We start from the raw sequence: 13,147 nt of genomic DNA on the forward strand, positions 1-13,147 counted from the left end.
ATTTGTTGCCATCACTAGATGAGGTAAAATGGCAGCAGAGTGGCTTGCAGATAAGATAGCTAGCTACTTTATAGTTTTTCTCATATAAACATGAGTTTTCTCTAGGCACTCCAGTTTTACTCTCTTCCCAAAAACATTCTGGTTGACTGGCCAGATTAATACCGTCCATGCATATAGTATTTACCCATAACTTTGTGGCCTGACCCTTAACTGGAAAAGGTCCATGGAGCAAAAATAAATAAACATATTCCTTCCTCTCCATCAGTGTTACTTCCACAAATCTAATAAACCTGCCTCCTGTATGTCATTTTCAAGTGCTGTTTGTGTCCCCTCATGATATCTGACTGATATATAATGCCTCTCGATGCATGCATTCAATACTGCATTAAAGTCTGCCTTCAATGTCACTATCTCCTTCCATTTGATGATCCTCACAGGGCATAAAAACTGTCTGAATGCCCTACTGCTTTCCATGTCTGTACTACAAAATGTTTCCAAAACAAACTTTATCATTCACCTTACTATACTAAAACACAACATCCATCCTTCTTCATTGTGCATTACCTTCTGTTCTACAGCTCACCATGTCTTTTGCCATCATCACACAGTACACCTCCCCTCTACCCTCCTCTCCTCTCCTCCCTTCCCCTCTTCTCCCTTCCCCTCCCCTCCCTACTACTCTCCTCCCCTCTCCTCCCCTTTCCACTTCTCTCCTTCCCTCTCCTCTCTTCTCCTCCTGCTCCACTCCTCTCCTGTCCTTCCCTCTCTTCTCCTCTCCCCTCTTCTCTCCTCCCCTCTCCTCTCTTACCCTCCCTTTTCCTCTCCTCCCATCTTCTCTCCCCTCATTCCCTCTCCTCCCATTTCATCTCCGCTCCTCTACCCTCCTCCTCATTTTTCTTGCTTTTCTCAAGGATACCTGTACCTCTTGCACCACCAGTACCAGACGATCTACCTTCTTCATCCTCAACAGAATCTTGCCTTTTCTTAATGGGTTGTTAATACCCCAGATGGTCCAAAATACAAAAGTCAAATTTTCTGTTATCCTCTGTTCTCTCATCTCTGTATTGCTGCACATCAAAGCCTGCTCTTCTGAATCACGTTTAAGAGGGTCATCTGGTGCTGCAACCAATAACATCAGCACACCCCCATCTCAAAGGTTTTGGTCCCAGTTAGCTTCCATGACCAACTCTACATATGTCCTTCCAGGCCTCCCAAGTCTCCTTTCCTCTGCCCACAGTCCCATCCTAGCATCTGAAGATCCTAACTCCTTTGCGTATCTCCATTTTCTAACCACAGTTTCACAACTAAACTCCCATTAACACGTTTGCCAGTTTTTCTCATAAGTTTCTGCTCGTCATTTCCTGCATTAACGCCACCTCCTGCTTTATCTGTCTGCCAAGCATTAGAGAATGCCTAACATCCTCCAAACCTAATTTTGACATTCCCCCTCTTTTTTAAAGACCATATCTGCTTACTCCCCTCTCATAAGCCAAAACCCACAAGCTGTAAAGCATGTCATGTTTCACTACATGGCATGCTCTGCAGCTCACAGGGTTTGTCTTTACTGACCTAAATTCACCAGTAAAGACTTGTAAGCATAAAAGTAAAAAGTCATGGGCATTCAGAAGCCCTGCAGCTGAAGCATGTCTTTAAGTGGTCATTTGTATATATTCCATGGGCTCCCACTACATGATGTTTAAGGTATTACACAGTGAAGACTTTAGCTTTACCATGTCTTTCTTGTAGTTTTTATAATAAAAATGTAGAGATCCCTGCTGAAGTAAAAAGTTAGATAGTGCTGCAAATTAATCTACATATATATCTTTAAAAATAAAAATGAGAGTTTTACACCTTTTACTATTTATTATATGCCACAGCAGAAAAATCAAAAACTCACCCCTCACACCTTTCTACACACAGTATCAAACACTCAATAGACAGTATTAATCATACAAATGATAATTCCAAAATGAGCTGACAGCAGTATGGAATCTCCTGCCTGTATAGTTTTCAAACAGATAACGTGTTCTTAATAGAGTCCATCTTACGTAATAAACAATTCTGTCATAAAAGAAATGGTAATTAAGTAAATGCCTGTAGTTATGTTGGAGCTAAACCCTTCACAACCTCATGTATGGATCAAATATCATTACTTATTATAAGCAAACATGAGGTCACACAAAATAACTGCAAGAGGAAGAATTCTTGATGAAGCAGTGTGTCACTTAAGGCAGATTCAATCAATCATACAGTTATCATTATAAATATGTATATGATCTCTGTAACGATGCGCCTTCAAATTCTTAACCACACCACAAAAGCCATAAGACCCTCCCAAATCCATATGAACATATGTCACCTATACAAATCTATAGGCACAAAGATAATAATGGAGAGCTGCACAATCATTTAGTTATTCAGAAGCCAGTTTCTTTCGCTAGGATGTCTTCAGCCTGAGAAAATCTTCTGACAGATACACTGAAGAGAATATTTAACTACAGAAACAGCTGATCACAACAGCTCTTAAGTATTACATGCCACTAGATGGCATCACAGTTAAGTTCCTTTCTACTGCCAATATAGCATAGCCCACTGGTCCTCTCCCATCATCCCTTATGCTGTCCTGCTTCTGTTACCTACTCTACAAGCCTGGCTTCCATAAAGCCTTAAATCAGTAGGGTTGGCAGCAATAAAGATTAAAGTGAAACACACAACTCATCAAAATGAAGCTTTCCATAATTAGAAGCACCACACAGTACCCATTCAAGCTTACTTTGGGTAGTCAGTCTTCAAACGGGTTTGCCTTTCCCAATATAATTCATGTCATGCCCATCAAAGGGTGTCTACCCCATCTATATTTCTACATGCATTGATCAAGTCCTCCCATGACAGCCAGCCTCCCAGAACCATCTGTCTGCAAGCTCTTTCTCCTTCCCCCTTTGGATAGAATCAAATTATCAACTTCCCAATGTACTCAAAGACCTTCCATCAGTCTCTCAGGTGTCTCAGGTCAGCATTTTCTGTCAAAAGGGAGAAATCCCTGCTCCAACCAGAATCTTTCACTGTAGGCTTCTGTTAGATATACGGCTTGTCCCTACATAAATGAACTGCATGTGTCCCCTCCTTACAAATCTCCCCTCAAAATTAGGAGTGGGGTGAGTTCTATTCTCTTGTGATGAAACTTCTGTTTTGCTGCACTCCACCTTCTCACTGTAAAACCACAGTGGCTACACCATAGTGTAAGAAGGTTTGGTATTTCTCCTTTCATATAAGCCCCAGACAATTAGGAAAACCATTTTAGCTGTTGTACCCTCTTACCTAGAATGCAATAACACTTCCAAAAAGCTCTTCATGTTCCACTGCACATCCATAACAAAGGTCCTGACTACTCGAACAAGTGAACAACCAGAAATACCTCATTAAATTCTATAAACCTTTTTTACATTCACTCTGTTTGGCTTGGTGCATGTACACAAAAGCACCTAGATTACCCTGGGTCTCCTTCAGTTTTCCTGACATAGTGGGCTGTGTCTAGATGTAAACGTAAATGTGGATGAATATTAGGAATCAAATATGACTCATTTTCCAGAAACTCTCAAACGTCCTTCCCTCCACAGGCTCAGCAAGGTCAATAGGAACTGCAGGTTGTCACACCTCCCTCTCTGTTTCCTGTTTTAACCTGGTTCATCGGTTCATCTTTTAGCTGCTGTATGCAACCTTAACATTTTTATTATTGTAAGTCTGTACTTGCTTTATAGAGCCCCCCCCCCCCCCCAGAAGGACATCTCTTACAACTGCTGCTTTTGTGCACTGGCTATCCAACTTCTTGATGATTTTGTGAAGTTTCTTGATCATTATAACCTATAAAATGCTACAGTGAGAAGCCTTAGTGTTTATTTAATAAAGGCACTCACTCACCACCAGTGGCCTTATTCTTTTAGTCAAGTAACACGGATACATGGAGTTTTCTTGGTGCACAGTAACCAAGTCAAGTTGCCATATCCCATGAGATAGCCAGTGCTCCCAAGGATAGTAGGATTTAAAAGTTAATCAACAGCTCTCGTCCCTTGGTTCCCCCAAGGATGGTAGGATTTAGAAGTTAATCGCCAGCTCTCAGCTCTTTGTGCTCCCAAGGATGGTAGGATTTAAAAGTTAATCATCACCTCTCATCTCTTGGTGCTCCCAAGGATTGTAGGATTTAAAAGTTAATCGCCAGCTCTCATCTCTTGGTGCTTCCAAGGATGGTAGGATTTAAAAGTTAATAGCCAGCTCTCGTCTCTTGGGGGATTTGAATGTTTTCTGCATTGCCTGGCAGTTTCCCATTAGATGCCAGTTTGACACAGGCAGTCAGTGACCTGAGGGATGCAGATTGACATTTGTTGTGAAACATACTTATGAAAGCCAGCATGTCATTCTAGTCCTGACATTACTGCATTTGATGTATCAGGAAGGACAGCAGGCAGGGCATGCACCAAGCTCCTATCCTTTATCATGACACCCTTGGGTGTTTACAAGTGACCTCTCATTTCTAATAAACAAAAATAAGTTGGGAGGTCATATGGACCAAAAGTACACAAGATTAACTATGGAGGGGATATCAAAACTGATTTGTAAACAATACATACATGCTACCAATGCAAATTACTGCCTTATAATCTTTGTGTGTGTCTTTATAGCAATCATACTGATGTAAGGTATAATAGTCCTTGAGGTTGAATATTAACTAACAAAAATATTTGGAAGACACCTTTGCTTAAACTCTGAAATAAAATACTGAAAACAAATAAATGGAACACAAGTGCTAATAATTGTTCATTAAGTGCTTTCATCTTCAACTAACTTCTTCAGAATTTGTTTTGGTGATTTAACAACAGATAACCACAAAACCTGTGGCTGAGCAATAACTGTGCAATCCCTGCCAACATCTCAATGCTGTGTATAACAGAAGAATATATGCACACTTCCTGCTGCTCTTTTAGTGCAAATGAGAAGAAGAGGTTTCACCCTCAGTGATTTTTCAGCATGGCTAAGAAATAGAAATGGATTTGTTTAAGACTAGAATTAACAGATGATCCTCAGGAGAAACGATTCAGAATAATTTAAGCACAATAACAGATCAGCTTTGTATTACTGTTAGGTATGTTATGCTGAGCTTGTCAATATACTCCTGGCAATATTCATCCTGTTGTTCAGTGAGAATGCAAATAGCTCACTTTAATTAGTTTTAACTAAAGACTTTAGCTGATTACAGACCTGTCAAACAGCTCTCCTCCTGTGACCAATTCCAGAACAAGGCTTATTTCCACTGGTGTTTCAAAAATCTCTTTCAGCTTTATCTGCAGAAAAGACATGGCAACACTCCAAGTTAATGTTACATTGTTTTCTTTCTTTGTACTTGTACTGTTTTGTTTTTTTTTTTATTATTATTATTATTTTTTGGCATGCATTATTCAGAAAATACAAAGTAGCTAACACATGCTCTGTCTAAGTACCTTGCATTATTTATCCACACTATGTGAGACAACTTATACTAAGAAATTATCTGGTGTTTTTGTCTTTAAAATTGCTTTATTTCTGCTCATTCTTTCTAAATTCCTCTTCAGTTTGATTATATATTTTGTCTGTATTTTGTTCCTACTAGGAAAAATAAATATTTTTTTCAGGAAAACTCATGAAGCAATACACCATTACTAACTGGAACAGAATAACAGAATCCCGTGATGGTTTCCTAACTTTCAATCAAAGCATGTTATAAATTTTCATCATAAAAAAGCACCGATAAGACACATCAACAACGTTACAAAATTCTGAAAGTGATAACACTGAGAAAATCTTAGGTGCATAAGGCGGAACAGTACAGCTGTGAACTGTAGTCACAGCACAAAGTCTGTCTCCCCCAGGAATCAGTACATCAGAAGCCTGAACTCTTATTAATTAGCCTACATTAAACAATAACAAAATTAAATAAATAAATCATAAAATAGTAGCATCACTGAGAACTGTATGTCTCATAATACAATGCAAAATTAAACTGTGTGGTAATATGCTCAGTAGAAAGACAATAATTAGCAAATAAATAAGAACTTAAGTCATTAACACGGTGTGAAACATTAGAAGACAGTTTCTGTACTAACATAAGCAGAGCAGTTTCTCTATAAACTGCAAAGTGAAAATGTTTGTGGAAAGATGCACGATCGTGGAAGGATGGAGATCATGGGGAAGACAATGAAGAAGAATTTAGAGGTAAACAAATATTAGAGAGGGGATGTAACTCACATGATAGACATGGGTAACAAATACTAGTAAAGAGCAGAAGGCTGTACAGTTCAGAGAACAGACAAGGTACAAGTCTTGGACTAACAAAAATAGTGCAAATGGGGATCAGTGCATTTTCGCTAAGCGGCAGCTCACAATCACATGACAGATACGGGTAACAACTTATACCTCTCAACTGTATAGATTTTCACAGAATGTCCAGATTTTTCCCTCATATTTTTGGTGTGTTCTTAATAAAATTTATGGTTTCCAATACACACAGGAACACGAACTGGAACAGGACACAAAAACTTATTTTATTAACACGTTCTGGTACCTTGGCTTCTTGCCTTCTGTTGGAGACTATTGTCGGTTTTTATGTATGTAGAGATACAATTTGTGGTTGTCTGGCAAATCATTGAGGATTAAAGTAAATAAATAATACAAAATAATGGCATACACATTTGAGTTTCAGACTTCAAATCCTTCAGAAAATGCATAATTCAAAACCTGTTACACTATCAATTTTCTAAATTTATAGGAGCAATATTTAAAATCTGTCCTTAGTTTTGGTCCTTTGTCACCCCATTATTTCTGTCTTTGCTCACTGAGAGGTTGACAGGTATGGTAACAAGATAGGACAAAGTTTGGATGCTCCCATTCAGCAAAGAACCAGATGACATGTCAGGCAATGAGTAACACAAAACTAGATGCAGGGGACAGTTTGGAAAAGACAGTTAATGTGACAATCACAGGATAACAAATATTAATGAAGAGCAGGCGAGGGTAAAGATTTGAAAAGAGGTTGCTTACATGGCAGACATAATGTGCAAGAAACTGCTCATGTCTGTTAGTTGAACTGAACAGGAAACCTAACAGATAAAAATGAAATGAAATACTTACAAAACCTGCAACTTGTGAAGAAAGAGGACATACATGCTGTAACAGACTGAGTAATGTGTTCTCATAAACTGCTTTATCTTTCACTCAGCAGGTGGAATAACTAGCTCTCATCATAAAGCAGCATGCTGACTACTCTGTATCTCCATAACGACTGGAGTAACTGCAAATACTCTACATTATGAGATAATTTGGAATGAAAGGACCAGCAGTGTTTTCATCTATTGGTTTTCATAGGATCATAGAAGTTGCTAAGCTACTGGCCCTGAGGCCCTTACAAGTCTAGCCAAGAATTTAGTCCATGTTCCAACAAGTCAGCATCCGATGCCACTGTCCAGAAGGGACACAGGTGGAATCCCAAGGGTGTATTTTCTGTTCCCCATCCAGTTATCCAGGTTGTGCTTAAAAAGTGTTAATGAGGTACTCTGCTTGACGTGGACAAGGTGTCTATTCCACAGAAGGGAGAGTCTCTGGGACACAAAACTGTCCTGCCAACAAGTTCTATTGATGTCACAGACCAGGTTGAGGTCACCCATGTGGGTTACTCGAGTGGAGCCTGACTTGCGGATATGCAGCCTTGCCATCATGGCGGGGTCTGAGATTGCTTTGTATGCCAGACAGTGGTCAGTTCTGAGCAATCTGTATGAGACTGAGTACAGGGACAGAGCTTTTAGCCTATCTGTGTAGGGTAGATGTTTGAGACCCCAGATTCTCCTGGTGAGGAACCTCTATGGTCTCTTCAGCTGCTGCATGTGCTTTATGAAGTATATGCTCAAAGGGGCATTGTAGTCAATAATGGGTCTTATAAGGGAAGAATACAGGGATGTTATGACTTCCTTGTCCGTGGATGTGATACCTTTACTAATGAGGTTGGCCATGTAGAAAGCTTTCCGTACAACGGAGGCAATATGATGGTCAAAAGTGCCCAAGTCCTTCTCAACTGATTGTGTGCTTAGGACCTTTTTGGTAATGCGATAATTTGTGGAGATGTCACTCTCCCCAAAGGGGATGATGATGATGCATTTTTTGGCATTCATTTTGAGATCATGCTTCTGGCACTAGTTATTTATTTGGCTGAGACCCTCTTGGAGGATGTCCAGATCACTAGGGTAATTGATGACAGTGCCCAGCTTGCAGTCATCTGTAAACTTGGTCAACCCTAGCCCAGTGGCTTTGGCCTGCACCTCAGAAATGTATATCCCAAACAACAGAGGCCCCAAGACTAATCCCTGGGGATAAAGCTAATTCACTCACTACAGCTTCTGTGATCATGTTATTCCAAGTGCACAGAATTACACATTTTGTCACACCTTTTTAACTTTAATAAAATGTCATGCAATTCATATTCACAAGTGCATAACAATATGCATCACATGCTCATCTCTGTTCTTCTGTACAGGACTAGCATAAATGTACAAATGAAATGGTATGTCAGATTTGGATTTTGCTGACTCTTAATAAGGTGATGATTTGAACAAACATATAATACCAAAAAAAATCTAAACAATAAAGTTTTCGTAAGCACAGTAGATGTTAGACACCTGTCTCACCCTCCAGGTTATTTGCACTTATTTATGCTTTCTGCATCTCACATCTTTTTTGCCATTTTTTCAACATGTTAACTGCCACACTCTATTGTACTGAGCCATAAGGCTGGATCTCTTCATCTTGCTGTGACTGCATAACAGGTCGATAATGGTACCACATGTTACAGCTTTTAGTACCTCCAGGTAAGTTCAACATCTTACAGACAGATGTTTCTGCATTCCCTTTTATAAATATAGCTCTCAACTCTCCAGATTTTTGCAGTATTTCCAGATTTTTGACTTATACTTTTGTTCCATTTCTTATAAAATTGTAGCTATCTGGCAAATCAGTGGTAAATCATTGAGGACTGAAGTCAGGAAATAACGGCAGACATTTGATTTTCAGACTTCATATCCTTTGGAAATTCATACTAACATAAAGCCTGTTATTCTATCAACTTTCTTAGTTTGTAAGAGCAATATTTAAAAAGTGTCTCTATTTTGGGGCCTTGGTCCCTCCATTATCTGTGGCTTTGTTCAGATTTCTTAATCTAAGTGGTTGCAGGTATGTTTATAAAGAATACCTGGGACTAGATGCATTAAACTTTCATAGTTTTATAACTCTTTCACTGAAATAAGAATAACTCTAAACAGCCATTGTAATGATATTACAGTCATCCATAGCCCCTCAAAGAGGGATATAAAAGATGGCTTTTACCCCAATTCCTCTTAGTAAAATGCTAAATCTAAGAGCACAACACCCTGGGGTAAAATGACTAAAGGTTCAACTTGTTTTGGTGAAAGAAGCCATCAAGCCTTTATATTTACAAAATTATTTTAGTTTTGTTTGGATACTCAGCTACAAGGGCTATTGAATTCCCTGAATTAAATAGTGCTTGTATTATGGGAAAAAAAATATTAAATGCTGTAATGGGGAAATAAGAGGTGCCTTTGATTCTGTTGCACCTGCCCATGTTTAGCCTGTATTACTAAAAGTACACTAGGCAGCAGTAGAATCTTAAAATGTGGATCTAGCACTGGGGCTTAAATGCTGATGTCCAGAAAGGTCCGGTTGAAACAGATGGAGTTTGGAGGGTCTAATCAGTGCTGACACATCTGATATTATGTGTAGGGTATGGTGAGGTACTCACGGTGGGGGGTTACTCACGGTTGGCTGGCCCGAACCCGAAACAAAGACAACCGAGGTAAAAAAACCGCCACAACCCACACACCCAGAATTAGTTGCTATATTATACTATGACATTATTTAAGAAATAATTATTTTCTTAAATAATGGCATAATATTAATGGGGGGTCATGGTATAATTGTGCATTTATCACACAAAAGTCAGCCATGTTTTTGACTTACATAGAATTCATAAAACTCTGAGAGATCCTCAACTTAGACTTACTGTAACCACTCCTTGCAGTAAAACTGAAGTGATGCCCATTTTTACTCTGCGAAAAGTAAGATTCTTATATAAGAGATTTGATTAAAAAGCTAATGCACATTGCAGTGATTGAAGGAGATATTTTAGTGACTATCAAAGTAGAAACATTAGATATAGATATGGATATTTACTTGCAAGTCTGACTAGATTACTGATTGAAATAACAAAATGTTGCTTTGTCAGACGATGTTATTGTTTTGACAAAATATTTTATACAAAAAGGAGGAGTAGCCATGGGTACAGTAATGGAATCTAATTATGCTAATCTCTAAAGTCTGTGTGGGAGAAGGTGTACATTTAATCTGATCATTGGAAGAATATAAAACATTGCAAACATTTTATAGATGATGATTCAACTGCAGTAGGCCCGATTAATCATTGTGTAAACATCCATACAAGTCTGACATCCAACAGAGCCTTTACCTCTTCCTCTTTTTCTTCTCTCCTCTGTCCCCTGCCAATCACTAAATTTAAAAACTCCTATCTACTACCCTCCCACTCCTGCTCTCTCCTGCTTTCATATCTTTAATCTCAAATCTAACCTCATGTTCTCTCCTATTTTCATATCGTAACTTTAACCTAGCATGATGTTCTCCAGCCACAGATTTTATTTCCTAAGAACTCTAACAGTACATAATACGTTTCTACCATTCTTTAATGTCAAAACTATTCCATGCAAGTCTAGCCTGTAACATTTTACATACCAACTGTCATTATGTCTGTGACCAATTACCTAGATATATTAGTACCATGTAAATGATTGTAAATTACTGTAAAGCTTTGTAAATATTGGGAAAAGTATATATCTTTGGAGCATTTCTCCCCGGGCCTCCACTGAAAATGGGTCTGCTTAGACACAGTCGGACTTTCCCAGTAAACAAATGGAAAATAAATAAAATAAATAAAGAAATTATATAGTTTTGATATGCATGAGTGATGAAATTATTTTTTGTTCTTATATTTGAATCATTGTTCTGATTTTTTTTATTTACACAACAAACATATAACTTTGATTAGACTAATTGCATGTGTTTAATTATTTTTTACACAAGATGGACATTTACATATCAAAACTTACAAGAAAGAGATGATGGGGTGGGTTTGGCATAATAGGTAAGGCCTTCACCTCATAGGCACATGGTACAGGGTTTGATTCTGACCTAAAGTTATTGGCTACACTTAAAATGACCCTTTGAAGCAGTCAGCCTAGTAGTCGCCTACGAACATATGAATAACAGTTATTTAGATTATTTCAGTATGCACCACTCATACAGTAGGCAGTAGACTTATTTGTTCCCGAAGGTTATCCATCAAGTATGGTTATAGCAAAAATAAGTAACATTTTTTAAGAGATTCTATATATAGATCATATGCTTTAAATGACACCAAGACCAATCAATACCATATTAATCAGGGACAATAAAAAAGTTAGGTCCTTGTATTTTACTTTTTACCATCGAGTTTCACAAGATTAACTGTGTCCCTACTAACAGCTAGTGAATCATAAGTGGTCATTACAATTTATAAAATGTCTTGGGAGATAAATTCATTTTTACTTAAAAAACAGAATTTGAAGGGTATTTGTGAAGGGGAACAATAGAACATCAGGGGTGATTCTGAGTCTTATGAATGGCACGAAATGCTGTGTTTTTTTGTTTTTTGTAACTAATATGTTTTTACTAATGCTATTAATATATCTGTAGCAATCTAATGACAATATTTTAGAATCCCTTGCCTCATCAGTTATCTCTCTAAACACAATGTATTTATGTTGTGTGTTGCTCTGCATGCCCTGTATTGCTTTATACTAGTAGAAGAGCACATACAACTCAAGAGTTTATGAGCAGAGCAAGTTACACAATCAGATGATGTGAATAATGTGTTAGACATTCTTAAAAATGATGCAGTTTTAAGAAATGGCTTCTCTCTGTTGATTATATGCTCATTGATGATAGGGAGGTGATGAGGTAGATATTTTGGATTTAAAGGAATAAACATGGCAGGTTAGACACAATCAGATCTTCATTGGGTATTAATACTGTGAGGAATTTCTAGGCAGTATTAAAACAAGCCATTAAAGCATTAATTAATTTTTATAAGCCCAGTGTTTTGATATGTTGTTTATATCACATGTTAAGTTATATCAGTTGCTTTCTGAAAATTCTTATTTACAGTGTGAAGAAATCCTTTTAGGATGAAAGCAGACATTGGGATTTTTATCACTGTGTTTGTCAATAAAGTCTTGATTTGCTTTTGATTTATTTTATAGTCCAACTTTTTTGAATGTGAGTATTTCACTAAACAGCTAAATAGCTCTTGGTTCAAAATCATTTTTGCGGCCATTGCATCATTTAATAAGACTATATCAGTGTCACCCTACCAAGCTGTTAACTTTCTTGTTTCAATAATCATTGTTGGAAGTCACTATACCCTTTAGTCACTTACTTTGTTTAGATTTATATTCATGGTTGTAGCACTTAGAGGTAAAAATGTCCTTCAGTACATGGAATTTTTCCTGTTCCTTCCTCCTATTTTATTAATCACTTATTTACATCAATGTCCCTACACTGGACGTGATACACACATCCATCTAAAAAGAGTTAACGAACATGGAAATGTCAACATTGTTTGTTCATTGGAAGTGTGGCACATACCTTTGGTTACTGTGCTGTTACCAGACATGTCAAATCGAAATATTGTGGTGGGGAAAATAAATGCAGGGACAGCTGGAATCAAGATTACTACATTAGGCCAAACACAGCACATGCTGGCAAAAAAAACAACCTGTATGCAGAAAAGTGAAATAATATGTGTGCATGGAGGCAAAACAGAATACCTTATAACACACACAGAAATATTGACTCTGTTAGATGAAGTGTCACACGACAGAGCCCTGCAGCCTAACTTAAAACATGAAATGAAAGTTGGCCAGATATTTTCTTAGTGAAAACAGCTTTGGAAGTTATGGATGAGAAACATTCAACCAAAAATACTGCCAGAAATACATACCATCTG

The 13,147-nt window shown here is 37.8% G+C and overlaps 1 protein-coding gene across 1 annotated transcript in view; it reads right to left on the reverse strand.

Annotated features, from left to right (window-relative positions):
• CAMK4 (calcium/calmodulin dependent protein kinase IV) overlaps positions 1–13,147 on the reverse strand; it is a 1,096,576-nt gene that overhangs the window by 722,993 nt on the left and 360,436 nt on the right. Inside the window, exon 4 of the mRNA XM_044064475.1 lies at positions 5,254–5,336. Coding sequence (XP_043920410.1) covers positions 5,254–5,336 — 83 coding nt within the window. The remainder of the gene's footprint in view (positions 1–5,253; positions 5,337–13,147) is intronic.

The sequence above is a fragment of the Protopterus annectens genome, chromosome 2.part2, assembly GCF_019279795.1.
Source record: "Protopterus annectens isolate FY-2018-M chromosome 2.part2, PAN1.0, whole genome shotgun sequence".
Classification (NCBI taxonomy): domain Eukaryota; kingdom Metazoa; phylum Chordata; order Ceratodontiformes; family Protopteridae; genus Protopterus; species Protopterus annectens.